The 23,505-nt window shown below is 53.6% G+C and overlaps 1 protein-coding gene across 2 annotated transcripts; it reads right to left on the bottom strand.

Moving 5' to 3' along the window:
- On the bottom strand, positions 1-22,788 carry APBB1 (amyloid beta precursor protein binding family B member 1). Of its 2 annotated transcripts, none has more exons than XM_052652293.1 (14): positions 22,678-22,788; positions 14,827-15,558; positions 8,705-8,880; positions 8,550-8,606; positions 8,384-8,466; positions 8,225-8,288; positions 7,653-7,802; positions 7,181-7,308; positions 6,678-6,792; positions 6,450-6,534; positions 5,967-6,050; positions 973-1,088; positions 652-828; positions 1-569 (listed from the first exon to the last, which is right to left on the bottom strand). In XM_052652293.1, exons 2-14 carry the CDS (start codon positions 15,542-15,544, stop codon positions 402-404), a joined length of 2,121 nt encoding a protein of 706 aa, XP_052508253.1. In that variant the 5' UTR covers positions 15,545-15,558; positions 22,678-22,788; the 3' UTR covers positions 1-401. The 2 variants fall into 2 exon arrangements, with proteins under 2 accessions (XP_052508253.1, XP_052508254.1); XM_052652294.1 differs by lacking the exon at positions 22,678-22,788 and adding an exon at positions 22,310-22,399.
- Positions 22,789-23,505: the final 717 nt, after the last annotated feature.

Genomic DNA, 23,505 nt, shown 5'->3' with positions numbered 1-23,505 from the left:
GGCAGACTTTATTAGTGATATCAGTACAGCAGAGGTACCCACAGAGCAGAGGAGAGAGGACCCATGCCTGGACCCGGCCCCCCGCTTCTGCCCCAGCAGGATCCTATGAAGATGGAGCCTGGCCTCGACCAGTTCCTCCTGCTTCACCTGAAACGTGGGGATGGAGAGCTGGGGCTGGCCTTGCTTCCTCTTTCTGCTCCTCTTCTCTCGATCCAATATCGTCACTTGCAGAATTAGATCTCCATTCCCAGCCCCCAGGTGAGGAACCCCAGCTACTGGGGAGGGCAACTCTGGTGGGGGGGGACCTGAAGTCTAATAATAGCCTGCAGGGCCCCTCCCCACCCTGCACCCTTGAGTTCCCTGGGGCCCAATGCAAGCAGGTGGAGGGAGCACGGACGGCTTCAGGGGGTGTGGGCCCCCAGCCGTTTAGGCTTGAGGGAGCCCCACAGCGACTGAACGCCCCGGCGGACGGTCCACCCCACACGCCGGGCAACAGACTCGGCTGGGGGCGCTGGGAGGCAGGAGGTGGAGGCCTGGGAGCGGGCATCCAGACACTTCTGGTAGCGGAGCTGCAAAGGCAGGAGGCGCAGTCATGCCGCAGCCTGCCCCAAGTGGGCTGGGCGCCACCGCTCCACCACCCTCCCCACTCACCATGCACGCAGCCTGCACGGCCTCCGAGAGGCTGGCAGCATTGGGCTCGCACCAGAACATGTGGCAGCAGAAGGAGGCTGGGCCGGCAGCCATGATGAATGCAAACGTGTGGACGTCTCTGCCCACGGCCAGGAAGGACAGGAAGCGCACCCGGCACTCCCCCAGCACTGCCTCCGTCTGCGGGGAGGGGCACCAGTTGGAAAGGGATGGCCGGACCCTCTTCCACTGGGTGAGTCCATCTTCCTGGAGGCCCTTCCCCTCATTCCCAGTCTTGCGCTCCACAGCAGGGCCCTGCCATACCTTCTCCACCCAGGTCTTTACCTGCTGGTGCAAGATGGTGAGAGTGGCAGGGGCCACGCTGACGTGACTTGGGGTCCACTGCTCACGGCTACTGGAGGACAGGACGGATTCCAGGGCCCCATTTATCACATCTACCCCTGAAAGACAAGGACATGAACATGGCACTGCTGGTGGTGGACAGAGGACACCCCAGCTCTACGCTGGACTGTCCAGCTCTGCCCAGTCAAGCCCGGGGTCTCTGCCCCATCCCTGCTTCACCTGCCCACAGCCCTGGACCATGCTGCATAGATACCCTTCTTTGGTGCACTCCTCCTTGGTTTCGGTGACCTGGCACTTTTCTAGTCTCTTCCATCTTGAATCCTAAGCTTGCTTTGCTTCACTGACTCTGTCTCTTCCTCCAGCCTTCTAAGCAGACTGACCCCCAAAGCTCTATCCTCCCCATACCTTGCTCTCCACAGTCACACATGGCAGTGCTTCATACAACTCCTAAATCAGCCCCTATAGGCCAGTTCTCGCCAGTCCTTAAGACTCCAGGATGCAAGCTTTGCTTTAGGCTTTTTTTTTTTTAATTTCCATTTGAGCAATGTTGTCTCATGTGTCACACCACGTTATGACATTATAGTGCACTGTCATACACAATCTCACAACAGATCCCTTTATCACCATTTTATAGATAAGGAAACTGAAGCTTATATTGAGAAATCAGGTAATTGACCTTAGGTCACAACCGAGAAATGAGGATCTGAAGACAGGCAGTCTGATTCCAGAGCCTGGGTTCTCAGCCAGGCCTTTCCCCTGCCCCTTGTCTGTAGTCCTAGTCTCAGAACCAGAGGGGCTGTCAAAATCTTACTGCACTCAGTAATTTCTAATATTTATGCAAAAGCCAAGGAATCCAAGGTTCCTGGCTTTTAGATCAATCAACTTGCCCTTGTAACAATGTTTCCGTTAACTCCAAATGTTAACTGCCGTTAAACACTTCCACCCATGACATTTCCACCCATGCATCCGTGCATGCCACCGCCACTGGGACTCAGCAGAGAACCAGGGCAGCAGCATGGGGCATAGCTTCTGCTCCCTGCACTGCTCACGAGCTGGTTGTGTCATCTGTGTGTGGTTACAGTGACGACGTTAGAGTAACTGACGTCCATGCAGAAGCATGCACTGGTCCGACCCCAGGCCCGCTTGCCCCTGTCAGTGCCTCTGGGCTCCCACTGGGAACCGAACTTGTGGACCCTTTGAGGGCAGAAAACACATCTTCCCTCAAAGTCCTCCCTCACCTTGGCCTTGCTCATCTTACCTCTGATTGGATCAAAGCCAAACTTCTCTCCTAAGCATGAAGTCCTCCAAAAACTGGCCTCATCTGACCTGTCAAGCTTCATATTTTATTGCTCCCTGAGCTTCAAATGATTTATGTAGCATTATCAACATCTAATCTTGGCAAATGCCCAGCAAGGCAGATGGGAAACACAAAGTAAAAGAAGAGGATGCCCTCCAGGGACAGACTGTAACTGAGGGAAAGCCTCCCTCCAGAGGGCTCCTCCTCTCTTGACTGTCTGCAAAACTCCCAGTTCTCAGGGTTCACCTAGGCCCTTCTGTCTGGGAAGCCTTCCCTGCCACAGGCAGACAGGGTGCTGCTGAGACAACTCTTGGCACATCTTGTAACTGCTAGGAACTTCTTCACACTAGGCTATGGCCATCTCACGGACAGATATCAAGTTTCATTCTCTGTCCCCAGTCCTTGCACAGGGCTTATTGACTGAAGGAATTCCAGATGTCTGAGAAAGGCAAATGGGCAAATGTACCCAAACTGGTATAATAACCCAGCAACCCAGAAGCTACCAGAAGGGTGATGACACAGGAGTGGGTGGGTGAGGGCAGCCCACAGAGCGCTCAGATGTGAATGACACTGATGCCAGTCATGTGGAGACCAGACATCAAAGTCAGACTGCCTAATAAGCAGATGGAGCTGTGGGGGTGGCACCTGGCCCCAGAGTGGGGAGGATCAGCATGGAGGCGGGGACAACAGTGGAACTAGGTGACCTGGAAAGAGTCTGTCATATGTGGTGACAGCTCAGGACTGAAACCTACACCCTGACCCCAGCCCCAAACTCCCAACCCCCCTCATCCTTGCTGTTCAGTCGCTACGTCCTTCACAATCTCCTGGAGTTTGCTCAAACTGATGTCCGCTGAGCTGGTGATGCCATCCAACCATCTCGTCCTCTGTTGCCTCCTTCTCCTGCTGCCCTCAATCTTTCCCAGCATCAGGGTCTTTTCTAATGAGTAGATTCATTGCTTCAGGTCTCAACTGTAGCCTTCCAACATACTATATAATTTACTTATTGCCTGTCTATTCTGAATAGAATGCCAGCTACTTAAAGGCAGGAATCTTGGTTTAAAGGCAATTTTGTTCTTTAACATATACCAAGAATCTAGACCAGTGCCTGGCACAAATCAGGCACTGGGTAGTCATTTGTTGATGGATGGATGATTAATGAGTGAATACTGCAGCTTCAGGAGGGGCCAATGTTAAACTTGCGCAGGGTAAAAAACGGAGCATAAATAAAGCATGATAAAGTGAGTTTAGGGACTACCGTGTGAAACTCTTGGCTTCAACAGGGCAGACCTTCTAAGCTGATGGACAGCAGAGGATCCATCCAGGGCTGCAGACAGTTCCTTTATTGTACTGAGAAGCTATGTGAATGGCAGGTAGATAGGGGAGTGACGCAATAACTGGAAGAGTCATGAACTTGAGGGTGAAAGGGAGGAGGAAACAGCACAAAGCGGAGGGCGGAGCCATGAGTCCTTCCTGCTCTCCCACGAGAATCTCCTCACCTCTGGCTCCACAGCTGTGGCAGTGCCTCGGAATCCAGCCTACTCCTCTCTGCAAATCCAGGCCTTCCTTTAACCCCAGCTCAATCCCCACCCTAAGAAGGGTTCCCTCACTGAATGTAATGGTGCTGATCATTAGTCAGCATGGTATAAAGGGAAGGACAGAGAACTGAAGATGACCAGGGTTAGAGTCCTCAGTCCACCATCTCCTGGGCTCTCACCTGAGCATTCTTTTGTTTGTGTGTGTGTTTATCCATTCACCAAATACTGTTGAGTTCTTCCCAAGTGTCCCTTGGCATGACACCTGACCATTTCTTGAAGCCATCTCTTTTCCTCTGACCTCATACCTGCTCCTCCACTGTCCATTAAATGCTGGAGGGGCTCACAGCCAGGCCTAGCCTGATAACCCTTCTCACAGTGGCTGCCCACGTTCCAGGGTCAATCCTCTTCAGACTCACGGCTTTGATTACCTCTCTAACCCAATGATGCCCACATCTGTATCTCTAGCCCAGTCGTCTCCTCTGTGAATCCAGCTGCCAATTTGAGTTTGCTACTCACCTTCCCAAAGACACACCAAACTGAGCATGCCTAAAATTGAACTCAAATCTCCAAACCAAAACTGGCCTCTTCCAGTACCTACTACCTTTAGAGAATGGCACCACTATCCAGTTAGTGCCAAAAGCCAGGAAGCCAGGGGTCAACCTTAAGGACTCTGTCCCTCACCCCACATCCAACCAAGGCATGTTGAGTTTAATCATCTAAAAACCTCTCGAATCCACACACTCCTCTCCAGCCCCAGTACAGTGCAAGATACTCTCACTACCAGCCACAACTACTGCAAGGCCCTCCTGAGGCCCCCAGGTCCACCTCCACCTGCTGAACATCCTTCTCCATGGTATCACCTAGGTGCGAGCATGTGTGCTTAGTCTTATCCAACTCTGTGACCCCAAGGACTGTAGCCACCAGGCTCTTCAATCCATGGAATTTTCCAGGCAAGAATACTGGAGTGGGTTGCCATTTCCTTCTCCAGGGGATCTTCCTGACCCAGGGATCAAACCCATATCTCTTGCATCTCCCACCTTGGCTGGAGAGTTCTTTACCAGCTGAGCCACCAGGGAAGTCCTCACAAAATTAAAATGATTATGACAAGTGCACTCCAGAAAACTCTCTGATAGCTTAACACTTGGGGATGAAGAACAAATCATAAACACGGCCTATGAGGTTCCGCAGGGTCTGACCACTGCCAAGCTCCTAGCCTCACCTGGCACCGCTTTTCTCAATGACTTTGAAATACTAAAGTGTCTTTCATGATGGGTCCTCACACCCAATCTTCACTCTGCCTAGAGTGATCTTTCCCCATTTTATTCCTGTCTCCGTCCCATTTGGGCACATTAGATCCTATTTATTTTTTGATCTCAGTTCAAATGTCACTTTCTCAAATCTTTTCTGACTTCCTAGACTAAATGAAGCTCCTCTGTTACATAGTTCCATGCATCTTGCTACTTTCTTTCAGTAAAATGACTCAAATTGTAATTACACATTTATTTGTGTGACTGTTTGATTTAATCCTCTTTTTTCCTACCTTAGTTTCCTATAACCTCTGTGAAAGCAGGGCCGAGGCCAGAACCTGGTACATGGTAGCCCTCATAATTATTTGCTAAGTGAATGAACAAGTAAATAATAGGTACTATGAAAGTACTAGAAGTATCAGAGTGAACCTAATAGTCTCTACCCTCAGTTTCCTTAACTATAAAGTGGGTATCATCATAATCCAAAACTCACAGGATTCTCGAGAATTAAATGACATATACGGAAGTACTTTACCAACACAAAGCATGTTGACAAATATGCTCACTGCTTCCTTTCTAGATGATCACAGTCCACAGTTGGTGGTAATACCAAACACAGCTCCTGGCTGCTCCAGCGCTTTAGTCATCAAAGACCCACCTCCCAACCTAACCAAAGCTTTTCAAGAATGGGTCTCCCTATATGCCTGGTTCACACTCAGGGAAGCTAAGACCCAGAGTGAAGCTGGGACAGAGGTACAGAAGGTGGGATGCACGCTGAAGAGCCAGGTGACATCAAGCATGAGGAAGGTCTGGTGAAAGAGGTACTGGGAGGTGCAGGGTGGGGGAAGGGCTTTGACATCAAGGTGGTGGTCCCTGGGTGGAAAAGGACACACATACCAACAGGTTTAGCAACAGGCACATTCCCCAGGTAATAGACTTGGAACTTTTGTACCAGTTCATTCTTAGGTGCTGGGAATTCCACTGCAGGAGGAAAGAAGAGGATCAGTCACAGGGACAGATCTTGCTTCTCCCAGTCCCCATCACCAGGGCATAAACTGAACACTGACTCAGCCAAGGCCCTACCTCCACCCCTCCCCTGCCTCTCTTTAACCAAAGTCCCTCCACTTATTTGACCCCAGGAATTGAATCTCCATTTTTCTTTTTGTTTTTGGCCACTCTGCACTGCTTGCAGAATCTTAGTTTCCTGACCAGGGATCTAACTCACATCCCCCGCCTTAGAAGTATGAACTTCTGGACGACCAGGTTAAGTGCTGAGTCTCCATTTTACTATCACTCTGCCCAGGAACTCGTGCCTCCTCTTGGGTCCCCTCAACTTTGCCAACAAAACTGAGACAGACCTGGTGGGGTTGTGACACTGACCTTGGAAAGGGACGTCCACAAGTTTAGAGTGGTCCAGGGAGAGTCCGTTTACCAAGCAGCGGGCATTGCGCCTTTCTGCCATGATCTGAGAAAGGGAGGGGAAGGGGGAAGAGGGAGGGCGGGTCCGTCAGGGCTTTGCTGCCCTGGAGCGCCCCCCACTCAAAGACCCCACCCACGTCCTTGTACAGCAAAGGTGGCAGCTACTCCAGGGTGCGAAGGGGGCCGTGCCTTAGAGCAGATCTCATGCAGGCTGGTGGCGATGTTCTTGGCGGGTGCCTCACAGCGAAACACGTGGCACTTGAGCATCTGGGTCAGCTTATCGCGAGCTACGTAGGCAAAGTCCCTGTTGGGGGAGGGGCGCCTCAGTGTCTCCCGGTGCCTTTCAGTGCAGAGCCTCACTCCCGCCCACCCACACCCTCCCCATCCGTCTGCCCTCGGGTCGCTGTCCTGTGGGCACTGCCTTCTGGCCGGAGGGTAGACAGGCAAGCATGCCGAGGTCGGGGAGGATGGGCGAGCACAGCGCGCAGGGAGGGGCGGGGCGGACTAGGGAGACTTGGGCGCTTTGCTGCATCTGGTCCAGGGGTGGGGAGAGGAATGGTCAGGGTAGATTAGGCATAGTACCTCTCTCTGGGTCCGGCAGCACAAGAGAGGCAAACAACAGAGTTAGGGAGGAGGGCCTCGCTCTGACTGCTGGCTGAGCCCCCACCCCGGAGCCCCGGCCCTGCTCCCACCTTCCGCTGTCCCGCCCGACGCCCCACACGCGGATGCTGACGATGGGCTGGGCGTGCAGCAGGGCCTGACTGTGTGGCTCCACCAGCTTTAGCGTCTCATCCTCCAGCTGCAGCAGCAGGTCCTTTCCCTGCAGGCCCAGGAAGCAGATGCTCAGCGGTGCCCCAGCCGGGAAGGTGGCTGATATTTACCACTTCCAGCTCCAGGGAGATGAGCCACCTCTCTAGGGCCCTTTCTTTGGTGTGGGACCAGCCACCCTGCAGGCTTCAACTCTAGCAAAGCTCACACCTTTCATGTCCGACGTGACTCCTTTTATCAACCCCCTCGCTGTTAGGCAACCATCTCCCAATCAGGAGTCACACTTCCATCTCGAAGACTTGCCTGGTGGATCTGCACCCCACTCCCCAGCCCTGGCAGAGGTGCAGCTTGGTTCACCCAGCTCTCCCAGTTTCTGCACTTCGCCTGCCAGCTCACCTCGCCCCAGCCGCCAGACATGGGGTCGTGTAGATTGTTTTTGTGGTAGGAGAGCTGACGGATGCAATTGTTGACTGCCACGCTGCTGCGGCCAGGGGCCAGCTCCTCCTCAGTCATCTCCACCCAGCCTAGGGAGCGAACGGCGAAACACTGCCAGACACAAAAGAGGGGGTGGGAGATGGAGGGTCTAGTCTAAACCCAGAAGAGCCCCCAGCCAGGACACAGGGCACTCTGCTGAGACCAGAGGAGTTCCCGACTCAGGAGCACAGCAGGTGGGAGGACATAAGAGGCTCTACAAACAGGACAGAGTTGCAGGAGGGCTGATGCTCTCAGAGGAGACCCCTAGGCAAGAAGCACCTGAGCCCAGCCAGGAGGGACCCGCTGCCAAGCAACAGGGCTGCCTGAGTTATAAACTGAAGTGCCTCCCGCTCAGATACAAGGGTCTGTGCTGAGAGTGCAAGAGCTGAGGACCTGCAGAGCTGTATTGAGACCAGAGAGACCCCAGAACCTGACCCGAGGGCGCTCCTGTTCACGGGGGCCCAACCTGGGCACAGGCATCGCCTTGAACACACCTTGATCCCTGGGTTGGCATTCCGTGGGGGCAGCTTCTCCTCCTCTTGGGGCAATGGCTCTGGGCTGGAGGTAGATGTAACACTTGGTACAGGCCCCCGAAGAGGGAGCTGTCCCAAGGCCCCTTCCAGACAGACCCATCCCACTGCCAGCCCACTCACCTGAGGCTCTGAGCTGGGAAAGGCAACATCCCCTCCTCGTCCTTCAGCCCCAAATCCATCGGGGCCTCCTCACTGGGCTCGTCCTGAGGAAGGGGAGAGAGAAATCAGGACCCAAATGATGCCCCGTCTCCAGCTCCCCCATCGTGAAGGAGGTCCCCTCACTCACCTTCCAAAATTCTCCATCCTCAAAGCGTTCTCCATGAGTGAAGCCGGTCCAGGTGAGCTAGAAGCAGGAATGGGAGCAAGGAGTGGCTGGCTTATCTTGCTCCAGCAGCACCCCCCTCCACTCCAGGTCAGAACTATCAGGCCTGTGGGCTTCACCTGGGACTCCTCTCGGGGGCTGCTCCCCTGTGATGGTGAGGCCCGGCCCGGGGGCTCCCACTGAGTGGTCCCCGTTGGGATGTGCCAGTAGTAGGTCCCTGAGGTGTCCTGGACCCTCATCCATCCAGCCGGCAGGTCGGAATCCGTCTCGAAGGCGTTGGGGTTCCAAAAGGAATCTGCCGGGTTGGGGGGGGTGGTCTTGGTAAGGGTCTGCCTACCTAACAAGAGAATCGTGGGTGCTATGCCCAGTCCCCTCCCGAGACCCAGTGGTGGAGAAGGGGTGGGGGAAGGGCTCCAATACAAGATTCCTGCTTCCGCCTAGAGCCTGAAGTCTAGAGTCACAGCATGGGGGGCCCACCAGCAAGGGACGTGACTCATGTCTCCTCCTGGGCCGTGCTCCCAGCTAATGTGGCCACACAGAGGGAAGGAGGGGGGCAGAGAGAAGGCAAGGAGGTTGAGTGACCCCAAATGACCTGTCATACATATCCGTATCTCAAGTGGACACACTTACCCTTTACACACACATGCACACAGTCACACAACATATAGAAGCCCTACTACACACCTGTGTAGCCCCCACAAACACAAGGGTGTGCACGCACAGGAGACACCTACACGGATAGCAGGTATTGCATTCATGTCCAGGGACAAACACACACACATCAACTCCATCCATCCACTAATGCAGCCACCATCCACAAAGGTGTGTGCACACACATGTATAGTCTAGCTCCTGACACACACATGTGCAGACCACATCCACAATGCCAACACATGTGTGGGTACCACACCCACAGTGAATGCACAGACACGCAACATATGTCAACCTCTGCCACATGTGTGCAGATACCACAGACACTCACACCTTGACCCTTGCCACACACACGTGCAGACATTTCATGCACATGTGCACACCACACACCTGTGACATGCCCTCCCTTCTCCAAGCAGAGCCACACTGTTCCAGCCCCGCAGCCCAGCTCACGCCTCCAGCAGGTCCATGCTCCCTGCCAGCCCGCCCCACATGGTGCCCAGGTACATGCCGCCCCTCACCTGGGCTACTGTCCTGCAGGAGGATGGCCAGGAAAAAGTCCTGGGAGGCCATGGCACTCCTTCCCAGCCCCTCCTGCTCCACCCTGCCTCCTCACAGCCCCTCCAGCCTGGCCAGCTGGGCTCACAGCCTGGTGCTGGGCTGCAGAGAGAAGCTCATCCCGCCCACTTCTCACCAGGGCAGAGCGCCTGCCAGGCAGGATCCTCCCCTACCTGGAGCTCACCAAGGAGGGGCCAGGACCACAGGGAAGGGAACCCCCTTGGAGTGGGGATGGAGGGTGCAGCTCGTGAGACCCCAGCCTTCCCTGCTCACATCTCTTCTTTCTGATCCTAGATCCCCTCCCCCAATCCTGAATCTCCATCCCACCCCCCGCAGCGGTCACCTCAGTGCCACAGTCAAGCCCAGCCTTAGGGACGACAGGAGGCTCAGCCTCGTGGGAACACCCCAGCCACCTGGGGCTCTGCAAAGCCTAGAGCTCTCCGTGCAAACAGGGTGTGGCTTCCAGGCTCCCAGGGATCCCACCCCTGCCCAGAATCTGCCAAGCAGTTCAAGCGAAGGGTGGGCTTCAGGGGCTGGGCCCCAGCAAGCTTGAGGCTGGGCTTGGGGCTTCCCAGCACCAACCCCCCTCACCTGCCAGGGCCCAGCTAGGCTGCAGCGTCTCCTCGGCAACCGCAGCACCAGGACCGGCTGGGAGTGCCCAGACTGCTGACGTGCTTCCCGTTACCAGGGAAACCAGGAATCCGGACTGGTCCAAGAGGCAGCACTGAGGGACAGGCAGTCAGTCCCCAGACCCAGGCTGCTGGGCAACCAGGCAAGGAGGGCTGGACGTGGGCGTGGCTACACCGAGGTGACTGTGTACCTGATGCGAGAGTCACTTTGGCAAGGTACCTCGCCACCCTCAGCTTCCAATGAAGTGGCCTCACAGAGGAGGGGCTCTTCTTGCCCATCCAGCCTCCAGGTACCCGTTACTGCCTCCTTCCCCCCAGCCACCTCTCCCCTAAGGCCCCAGGGAGTTAGAATGCCTGCGTTTCCCTGGGGACCCTCCACCGTCTTCAGGGCTTTCCCCCCAAACCTTCCAGGAACACCACACCCAGGACAGCTGTGTCCCCCAGAGCCACACCCTTCTTCCTGAAGGGTCATATACCCCTGAATCTGAGGACCAGGTCACCATCTCCTGACTGAGTCACGCACACCAATCCATCTGCCATCCCTGTCAGTCGGCACCTTCCTGCCTCAAAGAGCTTCATCCTTCCGATCTGTCCTGGAGGGGCCGCTCTCCCCCCGGACCATCTGGGAGGCCCTTCTGGAGCTTGGCACATCTCCCTCCGAGCACAGCCCCACCCCGGCCCTTGCTTCCACAAGCACACATTTATTTAGAAATGCATACTTTCTCCTGCGCCAATTCATTCAAGCGCTCCCCCCACGCACTCAAAGGTTCAGGCCTCCTTGGCTAAGCCGGATGCAGTCACATGCTCTCCCTTTCCCCAGCCCTACTCACTCCCGAAGTCCAGCTAGGTCACTGCAACAGCCTCTCAAGGCTGTTGGTCTCCCTCTTCCTGTTTAGCCCTTTCCAATCTGAGCTGCATGCTACAGCCCCAAATGCTAACAACCTTCTCTCCAGTTGCATACTCTAATTGTTTTCTCTTTGCCCCCAGGACAGAACCCAATTTCTCCACAAGGTTTGTAGGACCTTAGGAGCCCCTATTCGCCTGCCTCTCAGCCTTACCTCTGACCACTCCCCTCACCCTTGGTCTCTCTCCCTGCTTCTCTCTCTCTCATGCCCCTAATCCTCTCTGATCCCAGCCTACATTCCCTCAAACTTCACCTGGCACCACCTACTGGGCATCAGTGTAAAGATCCCTTCTCAAAACTGACCCACCCCTGGGTCTATTACCTGCTCTTCCTGTACCTCCGCAACCCCAGGGCTCAAACTACCTATTTACTGCTATCAAAATACTAGACTGAGTGCCAAGAGGGCAGGAAACTCTATCATTTGTAGTATGTATTCTCAGCATTTAGGACAAGACCTGGCACTGAGTATGAACCCAACACAGGTAGGAAGTTCATTCATTCATCATTCGCTCATCATTCATGCATCCACCCATTCATTCATTCATATACTTCCACATTCAATTAACAACCTTGTGGAGATCCTAGGGTGGGAAGGAGAAAATAACGTTTGCTCAATTCTACCACATTCCTACCGGAGACCAGACCTCCTCTGTGGTCTCCCTGGTCATAGCAAGAGAGTCGGCAGTGACGCAGCCTATCCCGAGATTCTCGATTTCCACTGCCTCCAGCAAACCTTGATCCTTGCCCATCCTCTCACACCAGCTCCCTCGCTGAGGTCACTGCCCGCACCCGGCAGACTCTTCCCAGCTCTTGAGCAGTTCTGTCCTCCCACTCTCAGAAGGCTCATAGGAGTGACCACCACAGAGACCATCCAGGGACCCCAGAGCAACCAGGCTCTCCATTGTTTGGTCCCTGATTGACACGCCCTGAGGCAGAGGTTGCAAACAAGCCGCCTGCAGGCCAGTGTAAGCCTCAGATAGATTTTGTTTGGCCTGTGTGGTACTTTTTTAAAAAACAGACTTGGTTGCCAACATTTAGAAATTGGGATGTTTCACATCGATATCTAGTTTTCAGTTTCCCTGGAAGAACTGGCTCCACTGAGACTACATTTCCCCACACCTAACCCTATGAGTAACCCGCTGGAGTTGGAGTAGCAGCAGTTCCTATAAAGGGGATCTGGGCAATGATCACTGACGGTCGCTAACATCCCTCTAAAGACAGGCAATTAGACTTTGTCTTTGGTAGAAGTACTCAATACCACCTGTGAAGTGTCCTTTCAAACAAAATACAAACAAAAACAAAAACTCTGAATTTAATGAAGGCTCTAGAACTCACTGCCAATTTACAGGAAATCCAGGGGAAGTGGAGCTTCTTCAAATCCAGAAAATGGAAAGCCCAGGGAAGACAACACAGTGGCTTCAATTAAAACAACAACAAAACTCTGAGCAAAATAGAGATGGAGGGATAAGGTACAGATCAAAAGAAACTTTGAGACATACCAACCATCAAAAGGTCTGTTCCTATTTGGATATTGATGAAATGAATCAAATTTTAGGGCAGGAGCACATTCATTAGACAACTGGGAAATGTAAACACTGACTAGATATTCAGTGATATTGAGGAAGTACTGTTAAATTTCAGTGGACATGTTTTTAGTAGTTCGGCTTTTTTTTGGCGGGGGTGGGGGGCAGGCAGGAGCATGCATGTAGGATCTTAGTTCCCAACTAGGGGTGGAAACCGTGCCCCCTGCAACGGAAACACAGAGTCTTAACCACTGTACCACCAGAGAAGTCCCTGGATTTTTAAAAAGTGTTTTCTATTTTAGACATGCACGAGTTGGGAGAATTCTCTGGTGGTCCAGTGGTCAAGAATCCACCAGCCAATGCAGGGGACACAGGTTCTATCCCTGGTCTGAGAAGATTCCACATGCCACAGGGCAACTACACCCATGTGCCACAACTACTAAAGCCCGAGCATTTTAGAGCCCGTGCTCCATAACAAAAGAGCCACAGCAATGAGAAGATGGAGCACCATAACCAGAGAGTAGCCCCCACTTGCCTCAACTAGAGAGAGCTCACCGCAACAGCTAAGACCAAGTGCAGCCAAAAGTCAATCAATCAAGATTAAAAAAAAAAGAAAAGAAATGCATGAGTGAACATTTACAGATGTGTTTGCTTCAAAACAGCCTAGGCTGGGGCCCAGGAGTAGTAGGTGGGGGTATGGATCCAACAAGGGTAGCCATGTGTTGGTAATTGTTGAAACTGGGTCATGGGGAAGTCAGGTTCATTATTCTGTTATTTTCGTATATGTCTGAAAATGTCCATAGTAAGTTTTTTGAAAGGGGATGGCATGCTGCCCTTCACTCATCTGAACTGCCTGCTCCCTGCCAAGGTTCCCCAGTCTGGGTCTGGGTAACGTGCCTGCTGCCTGGAGTGGGAAGAGTCTTTCCTTACACTACCATCCAGCACAGGCTTGCGGCTGCAGCCCATTATCTCTGTCCTTTGCTCTCAGCTCTATCTGCATCTCCACGTGACACTAGCAAATGCAGAGATTCAACTTCTTTAAATGGGGCCCACTGAAGGATCAGTCCTTGGATAGATATCAATCCTAATATCTATCCCCCATCCCAACAAAGCATCCTCTTCTTCCTTTGTTTCCTTTTAGTCAATATCATCTTCCTAACAAAACATTACTCTTGCAACATCCAGTGTGGTGCTCTGTACATAACACTCCAATCCTTCCAAATAGACCTCTGTGGGGAGCTGCTGCCTGTTCAAAACTGCCTAGAGGGCACCTAGGTTTGTCCGGCTGTATGCATCAGTGATAGCATAAGGGCCCAGAGCTCAGGTCTGCACTTGGACCTGGTTTCGATCCCAGTTCTACTGTGATCTCAGACTGTGGGTGACCTTGAAAGTGGAAGTCGCTCGGCCGTGTCCATCGCTTTGCGACTCGTGGACTGTAGCCTGCCAGGCTCCTCTGTCTATGGAATTCTCCAGGCCAGAATACTAGAGTGGGTAGCCATTCCCTTCTCCAGGGAATCTTCCCAACCCAGGGATGCAACCCAGGTCTCCCGCATTGCAGGAGGATTCTTTACCGTCTGAACCACCAGGGAAGCCCATGGGTGACCTTGGGAGAGGACTAAATCTCTCCAGGCCCATTTTTTGTCACCTGTACTATGGACATACTAATAATATCTATCTCCCATTGGCATGCAGATTTAATACCATAATACTGAGCAGAGAGCCAGTACTTGGTAAGTGCCTCATAAACAGACCAGTCCATCATCCATTGGGGGTGTGTGATGGAAAGGTCTATCCACTTGTTCAAGCACTCTCAGTATGAAGACATTTCTTTCCAGAAAAGCAGGGCATGGCCTGCTGAGGACTAAGGACACGGGCTTGGTGACCCCCACCCAGGCGGATACCGGCCTCTGTATGGAGATACCCACCTTCTGCCCTCTCTCCCTCCCACGTTCCCCATGTCAAGCTGCACAAGATACCTGTGTCCTCCGGGGAGCCATAAGAGGGGCTGCCCTGGGATAAGGTGGCCCAGCTCGAGTCCTCATCGCTGGCTGCGCTGTTCCGCATGCCAAACAGGAGGCTGGCGCTCTTGCTGTGCTCTCGGGGGCCGTCTGCCAGGGCCTGGGGCCCAGGGGGCACCTCCGCGCTCTCCAGGGGCTCCGGCAGCCCTGGGGGAGAAGATAAGTCCTCTTCCTCTTCCTCCTCCTCTTCCTCATCATCCTCCTCGGCCTCGCCTGCTGCCTTCTCCTCTCCCTCGTCCGGGCCCTGCTCTTGGGTGCTGATGATCAGGCCGGGTCCTCGCGGCCCTCTGTTGGCCGCATTGTGGGCGGAGAGCTCCAGCTCAGAGTACAGGTGCATCAGGCCTTTGGGGCCCAGGGGTGCCATCTCGGGTTCCTGGCTGGCCTCCTCAGCCAGGGTCAAGGTCACATTGCGGTTCTGGTCGCGGTGGGCTGTGGCGGCCCGCCGGAGCTGGTTCTGGCCCTCCTTTAGCCACTTGGCGTTGGCAGGGCCTGGCTCGGGCCCACCACCCTCCCCCATGGCGCTGCACAGATCCTTGGGTCCTGCGGCCGTGGCCTGCAGCTTGGCGTTGAGCAGCTGGTTGTGGGCAGCGTGCAGGGGCAGGGGCAGGCTCAGTGCGGGGCCTCCGTGGCTGTTGGCATTAATGGCCGACTGGCTCAGGGATGATGGAACAGACATGGCCTCAGCAAATCCTGCAAGTGGGGAGAGGAGACCATGCTGAGCCTCCAGGTCAGCATAGCAACACCCCTGCTTCAGCCCCAGGCCTGTGCCCTGCACGTCCTCACCTCCCTTCACTCAGTAGGCCAGCACATACCACTGTGTCCTGTGAGCTGTTATCCCAGGAGAGTAACTGGGCTCCACTCTCTGCCATCACCACCACACCCACTCAACCACCACCACCACCTGCACCAGCCAGGCCCAGGCCAGGTCCACCCCATCCGCAACCCCCAGCCCCGAGCTGCCAGGGATAGCAGAGCTAGCCCCTGCTTTGCCCTCGCTCCCAGCGGCAGGGACTCCATAACAATGGTTCTCTGTGCATCCCCACCCCCAACTCATCCAACTGGGGCTTACTGTACCAGGAGTGCGGCTGGTGAGGAACCAGCTCCTGTGTTCTAGACACTGGACACTGCCTGCTCCCTGCCTCTTGCCACACCGCTACCCACAGCCCCAAGACTGTGAGCTCCCCTGGCTCTGGTGCTCTCATCATGAATCACTGGGCCCAGTTGGCCCCCAAGTCCACCCGGTACGAGGGACCGGGAAGATGAGAGAATGAACTGCAACCCAAGCCCCCAGGGCAAGGTGCTGAGCCCTCAGGTCACAAAACAAGGGTCTTGAGCTCCAATTCATGGCTCCTTTGACCAGGTGAAGCTGCATTTTGGTGACTGTTTCTACCAAGTATCTCACCTCGGGTACCAGTTCCTCTGCCAGCACCTATAGTGCTTCTGGGTCACTGTAGGTGCCTTTGATCTGGACCCCCAGCTCCTGAGGTCTTTGCCTAAATGTCACCTTTTCAGGGATGTCTTCCCTAAATACCCTAATACTGTAGGCCACCATGCCCTCTCCCAGCCGTTCCCAAACTCTCCCCAGCACCAGTACCATCTAACAAGCTAATTTATCGTTTACTTGGTTTAATGACTGCCTTCTCATGGCTATAATTTGAGTTCCATGGTGGTGAGGATTTTGCCTTTTTTTATTCAATGCAGTATGCCTACAGCTTAGCTCAGTGCTGACACAAAGCAAGAACTCAATAAATACTTGTTGAATCAATGTATGAATCTGCCCTCCCATCTCCCCTGGCCCCATTGAGCATCCCCTCTGCCAGTTTCAGAAAACACACAGTGGTCCTATTACTGTGTGTCAGCCACTGCTCACGGTGCCCTAACCAAACTCCACTTGCCCTTCCGGTGAGGGGCTCACCTGTTCCACAGTGACAGTCCACCCCTCCTGACCCCCTGAACCCCCTCCTGCATCCTCAGAAGCCCTTTGTGGATCACCTTCTCCACCTATCAGGCTTCCCAGCCCATCACCCTAATGATTGATCCCACCCTCAGAGCCCCATTCCACCCTCCCCATCTCCCTGACCTTCCACTGGAAGCTTCTCCCCTTCTATGACCCCCAGTATAATGTGCTCACTCCCTGGATGCCCCCTCACAATTTGTTCTTCCTCACCAGACTACTCAATTTTCTCACATCCTGACCCTCTTAGACAGCCCCTACCACACTCTCCTCCCCTCCCCGATAGCCTGACTCAGAGTTCTCTCTTCCTACCTGACCTCCCCCAATAGGCAACTGACCCCAGTTTGCCCCCAACGCACACCTTCCTCTCTGATCCTCACTGCACAGTTCTTTCTTCTCAATTTCTCACCTGAGCGCTCTCTAGCTCCCTGTTCACCTTGAGCTCTTTGTCTCCCCGAACCCACAGCCTCAGTTCTTTCTGCCTCCTTGGCAGAGCTCTCAACCCTGAACCGGCTGCAGGGAGGTGTTTAGGCTGCCGGGCAAGGCTTGGCCATCTCCCGGATGCAGTGCTCCACTTGAGAGGTGGGTGCCATAGCTCACCTCTCCGTCATTTCTAGCTCCTCAGACCCTAGCACGATGCCATGCACACATCTGTGAAAGAAATGAAAAACGGTTCCTGTCCATGTGTCTACCTCCCACGTAACTGACTGCTGGTCTGCTCAGTATGGCTTCCCCTGGGCGATGAGAAATCTCGTGGCCACTGGCACCAACAAGAAAAATAAACGGCTCTGCCTCTACCCAGAACCACAGTAATCTTCCAAAAATGGAAACCAGATTGTGTCACTCTCCAGCTCAAAAAATTAGATGGCTCACCACTGCCTTTAGGATAAAGTCTGCGCTCGTTAGCAGATCACCAAGAGCCTCCTTGAGCCAATTCCTGTGACCCCTCCGACCCTCTCCCCATCCTGCCTCTTCCTCAGCTTATGCCCCAGCCACAGGAACTTGTTACACCCACCTAGCCCTGGCTCTTTGTTTACACTGATCTCTCGCTTGGAATCCTGTCTCCCTTTGTAAGGACCTCTGATCAGGTTTCAAAACCTGGCTTAGCCATCGCAGCTCCTAAGCAGTAAGTCTTTCCTGTTTGGTCCCCTCTCCCCTCTTCACGTGCCCATTCCCTCCTCTGCGTCTCACCTTGCCCAGCACCACCGCATTCCAATGGAACATCTAAGGCTGTGTCTTACTTCACACTCCATGACCAAAGAGAGCTGTGCGTCTGCAGAGTGGGCCCTTGGTCAGGATGGAGGGGTAAGAGGAACTAAGAACTACGTAGCTCAGAACTAATTGGGAATAGACACTGAGACAGGCTTGTGTGGGCCCATGGACCGGGGAAGGAGAATCAGGGAGGGTGCTGGAGAATGCTGAAGGGTCCCTGAGAAGGAAGTAGTATGGGGTCCCAGGCAAGCAAGGTCTGAGATCTAGGCAAAACGGGGGATGGCTGGCTTAAACTGACATCCTCACTCAAAGGCTGTTCCTCTGAGTTTCAGGAGATGAAGGACCCCATGACTGTGCCACACTGGGAACATCACAGGGATGATGGGCCCTTCTCTAAAACAGGAGTGTGTGGAGCCAGGTTTCTCAGTACTCGGGACCAACCTCCTTGACATCTGGAGGTATGGTGTGAGAAGGGCACATGCCCTGTGAGGCTGGGACACTGAGGAATCAGGGTGACTTCAGGACAGCCCTGCCCATCTGCTCACGGGGACAGAAAGCACTGGGGGAGGGAAGCGGGTGTTCTGCTGTGAGTGCTGAAGCCTGACTGCCTGTCCCAAGAAAGTGCGGTCACCTTTACTTCATTTCTTAAGGTCAAAGAATGACCACTTGCTCAGTATCTTCAAGAGGGGGCACAACCCAACCTCTCCCCTCCCACTGGTACTACTCACACCTGGGACCTCTCCAAGGATGGAAGGAGCCACACGGATTCTGGCTCAAGGCAGGGAGCAGGCAGGCTCCTTAGGAGAGGAACTAAGACCGGCCACTAAACCTGAAGGGCCTGACAGGAGACCACAGGGGTAGGGGATGAATCCTGCTCAAGCTCAATGGTTTTCTAGCCTGACTGCTTACTGTATGCCAGGCACTGTGTTAGGCTTGGGGGGTGGGGGGGAGAGATGAATAATAAAGAAATGGCTCTTCCTTGATGGAGTTCACAGTCTATCAAGAAACAGTCGTTGAAGAGCTCATTACACTGCAGTATAATGGTAGTATCTAACCCTCTAAGCACTCTGTATTTGTTGAATAAATGATTGAGTATTATGATGGGAAAAGAACAGGGCACTGCTGCTGCTGCTGCTGCTGCTGCTGCTGCTAAGTCACTTCAGTCGTGTCCGACTCTGCGCGACCCCATAGACAGCAGCCCACCAGGCTCCTCTGTCCCTGGGATTCTCCAGGCAAGAATACTGGAGTGGGTTGCCATTTCCTTCTCCAACGCATGCATGCATGCTAAATTGCTTCAGTCGTGTCTGACAGGATCCCAAGGTTTACTTTAGCCAAGACATCAGCGGAGACCTGCCTGAGACAAGAACACAGCTCTCCTTGGACCAACCCCTTCATCACCCCTCCCTCTCAGAGGATAATGCCTCCCTCCCTCACTCCTAATTCATTGAGGAAATGGGAGCCATCAGCCAGAGAACATCCTCAGGCCCAAAAACGTACTGACTCAGCATCTATTCATTTCTCTCCTTTTCTCCAAAACCAACTGCTTCACCTGTCATTTAAATTCTTCCTTTCATGCCTTTCTAGGAATTTTTTTTTAACCACTGTTGATTCATTTTTTCTTCCATGTAGTAAATAGCTTCTCAATAAGATCCACTATCTCCCAACTTAAACACAGAATCTTTCCCAACCTGACACCATGAACTTCTTGAAAGAGATGTCTTTACTCACAGCTGCCATTTCCTCACCTGGGTCTCACTCTTCAACTCTTTCCAGCCCTGCTTTCACTCCCAACACACCTCAGTAACAGCTCCTTCCAAGGTCAACATGACCCCAGTGTCATTTACTCCAACAGACACTTGGGAGTCCTCATCCTGGTTGTACTTTCAGCAGCATCTGACACCATGGCCTCTCATCCAGCTTTCAGCCATGGCTTTCACGCACTGTATCTCCTGATTTTCTTCCTACACTCTCGATACTGTCTGATGCTTTCTTACACTCCTTTGCTGGCTCATCTTCCTCTGCTGGAGTTTCTCATGGCTTATTCTCATGCTGTTTTCTCATTCTCACCCAATATTCAATACAAGTATTCATTCATGCCCATAACCTCAGTTGCCCCCTGCAAACAGATGATTTCCAAAGTATACCTCCATTTCAGAACCTTCATCTGAGCTCCAGACAGATACATTCAACTTTCTACTCAATACCTCTAGCTGGATGTCTCAAGGGCCTCTCAAACCAACATACTCACTCATGTTTCTCTCCCACACCCTAACTGGTCCTCTTTCAGGATTCTGGCTCATGAAATAACATGACTATCCAACCTGTTCTATAAACCAGAAGTAGGAATTCCATCCTTGACACCACCTTCTCCGTCTCTCCCCATATTCAATCTATCCCCAAGTACTGACGATCTTCTATCCAAGAAAAATTTCTGGATTTGATATTCTACATCTACTACCATCAACAGTCCACACCAAGGACAAAGGCTTTATGATCAAAATTCTTAACATGGTCTAAATTGTCCAGCTCAGCCTGGCCTCTACCTTCCTTCCACGTTTGACACTTTGCTGTCCAGCATCACTGGTCTTCTTTTGATTCCTTAAAGACATCCTGCTCTCTCCTTCCATAAGGTGTTTACACATGATTCCCCTTCTGCCCAGAACTCCCTTTCCCTACCCTCCCAGCTTAACTCCTACTCATCCTTTACAGCTTAGTTCAAATGTCATGTTCTTAGCTTTCCTCAGTCCTCTCTCCCTACCCTCCAGTACAGTTTAGCTTGTGCTCCTGTGTGTTCTCAAGACACCATTCACCTTTCCCTTCATGGTAATTATTATATTTGTAATTTTATCTTATCTGACATTACCCTTAGACTGTCAGCTCCATGGGAACAAGGGCATAGTGTATTTTGCTCATCATTAATCTTCAGCGCCAAACAGTACCTGTTATATACTAGGTGCTCAAAGCATACTTGTTGAATAAATAAATGATTGAATAGTTTTTTTTTTTTTAGTAAAGAAAAATTATGTTAGAGTATTAACGGGAAGTAAGCAGGAGGGTATGTTATCAAAGCAATCAAGGAAAAAAGGGGGTGGGTGGCCTAGATTAAGTTTGGCAGCAGTGGGTGAGATGGAGTGAAATGAATGAATTTGAAAAATACTTAGGTAGTGGATGTGGCAGAACTTGCTGACATAAGATATAGGGTGAGAGACAGAGATTAATCTAGAATGTTGCCCAGGATTCCAGCTTGGGTAGCTGATTGGAAAGTATCCATTTCTGAGAGTTGAAATTTGGAGACTTGAGAGTGAATAAAATATGAGAAGAAAGTGCAGAATGAGAGAAGACAGTCTAGGAAAGAACCAAGAGTGTCACCAGCAACTAAAGAAAGGGGAAGGAGGCAGCAAACTGAGAAGGAGCAGAAAAGGCTGCAGGAGAGAAACCCAGAAAATGTTTCAGGGAGAGTAGACACACACCACTAACACTAAGAAACGGCAAGGACGTGCAGGAAAAGCGTCCATTAGGTTTGGCCACATGGAAGTCTCCAGTGACCTTGGCTTGAGCAGTTTCCATAGGTGCCAGAGATGGAAGATGGAGTGAAGTGGTTTCAAGAATGAATGGGAAGCGAGGAAATAAAGATATCAAAGTGTAGACGAGGTTCTGGCTTTAAGGCATGTAGCCAGCTGGGGCTCCGAGGGGCTGGGAAAGCAAGAAACACACAGGCAGGTTCAAAATAGATTCGAAATATCCTCTGAATCGACAGTGGGAAAACGGCTCCTAATGAGTGCTCCCGCCAGCGCTAGGCCTCCAGGCTGAGCTGGGGCCACCCGGCCCCGGGGCACACCCCTCGGTCGCCGAGGGCAACAGAATGCGGCTTGACAGATTTCAGGCCTGGGTCCCTGCAGGAATCCATGCGGCCTGTCGGCCCACCTCACCCCAGGTCCCCTTCCCAGTCCTTGACCACCCCTCCCCCATCCCCTTATTCCCCTCCCCCATCCCCCACCGCCCCCAGCTCCCCGATCCTTATTCTCGCTCCCTATTCATTCCGGAGGGGCAGCAGGTAAAGGTCGGGGAGGCAACGGCATGAGGACCTTAGCAGAGTCGGACTTTGGAAGGAGGGCACAGGAGGGCGGTCGGAATACGCGGTGGGAGGGCCGCCCGCAGGGATGGGGCCTGGCCGGGGGACGCGGGCCGCCCCGGGGTTCGGGCTGCAGGATCCGGGGGCCGCTGGGGGCAGGGATCCGACAGCCCAGGTTGGGCCCCGTCAGGGGCAGCTCCTACCTGCGCGGGGAGGCCCCAGGCCCGGGTGGCGGAGGTGGCTCAGGCTGCGGGGCTCGGGCTCGGCGGCAGCTTCTCCATCACAACATCCCCCGCCCAGGAGCGCGCGGGCCGCGGGGCCGCGCCCGGAGCGGCGGAGGCGCGCGCGGGGCAGGGGTGGGGGAGGGGCGCCATCTTGGGCCCCTCGGCGGCCGAGCGCAGGGCGCCTCCCTGCTGCACCCTGCGGCCTCGAGGAGCCCCGCGCCCGCAACCCCCTCGCCGGCCGCCATCCCTGCGCCCGGGTGGGTCCCCAGGTCCCAGAGGGCTGCCCCAGCATCCGCCGACCCCCGCCCAGCCCGGCACCACCCTCCACCAGGGGACCCCGGACTCACCCTGCGCGCCCCGCAGGGCCCTGGCCCCGCACCGCCGCGGGGCGACGCTCAGCCGAGGTTGGAGCGAGAACCGCGGTGGCGGTGCCCGGGCCGCGGCCGCGCGGGGAGGGGCTGGAGGAGGCCGCCTGCTCGGCTCTCGCGGCAGCACTCCCTGACGTCCTGGTGGTAAGCGATGAGGACACAGCGTTGGTGATAATAATAGCTCGTATTTATTGACCGCTTTCATGGTGCCAGGCTCTGTGTTAAACCCTTTGTACGCATTCGTGCTCACACCAGCCCTGTGAAGTCGCTGCTCTGATTATCCTCAGTTTGCAGACAAGATGCTGAGGTTCAGAAAGGTAAAGCGACTTGTCTGCGGTCACAGGTAAGTGGGGGAAACAAACTGGAACCCAGATGTTTCTTCACACCCTACCCCTGCGGCTGGACATGAGACTGTGACACCAAGGCCTTGCAGACATGAAGAACGAATAGCTCCCTGCCAGAAATTCACAGGAGGGCAAGAAGAAGGGGAGAATGCAGATGAAAAGTGTGAAGGAAGGAATGGTGGCGCTCAACACTGCAGACTCCCTGGATAGTGGGGTAGTCCCCACTGGTCAGGTCAGTGGCCCAGAGGCCATCAAAGCCAGTGAGAGGGAGTGTCACCATCCAGAAACCCTCCCCTAACTCATTCCTCTAAGGCAGAGGTTTGATTTATTGTACCTGCAAACTATTGAGCAACTGACTAAAGATGCCTTTGGGGTGCCTAAAACTAAAAATGTCCAAATCTAAACTCTGTCTCACCCTATTTTTTTTTTTTTTTTTACCTTTTAAGAAGTTACACTGGGGTGA

Source organism: Budorcas taxicolor, chromosome 15 (genome assembly GCF_023091745.1).
Source record: "Budorcas taxicolor isolate Tak-1 chromosome 15, Takin1.1, whole genome shotgun sequence".
Classification (NCBI taxonomy): Eukaryota; Metazoa; Chordata; class Mammalia; order Artiodactyla; family Bovidae; genus Budorcas; species Budorcas taxicolor.
Note: the sequence above shows the minus strand (reverse complement) of the source record. Positions and strands in the feature narration are given on the sequence as shown.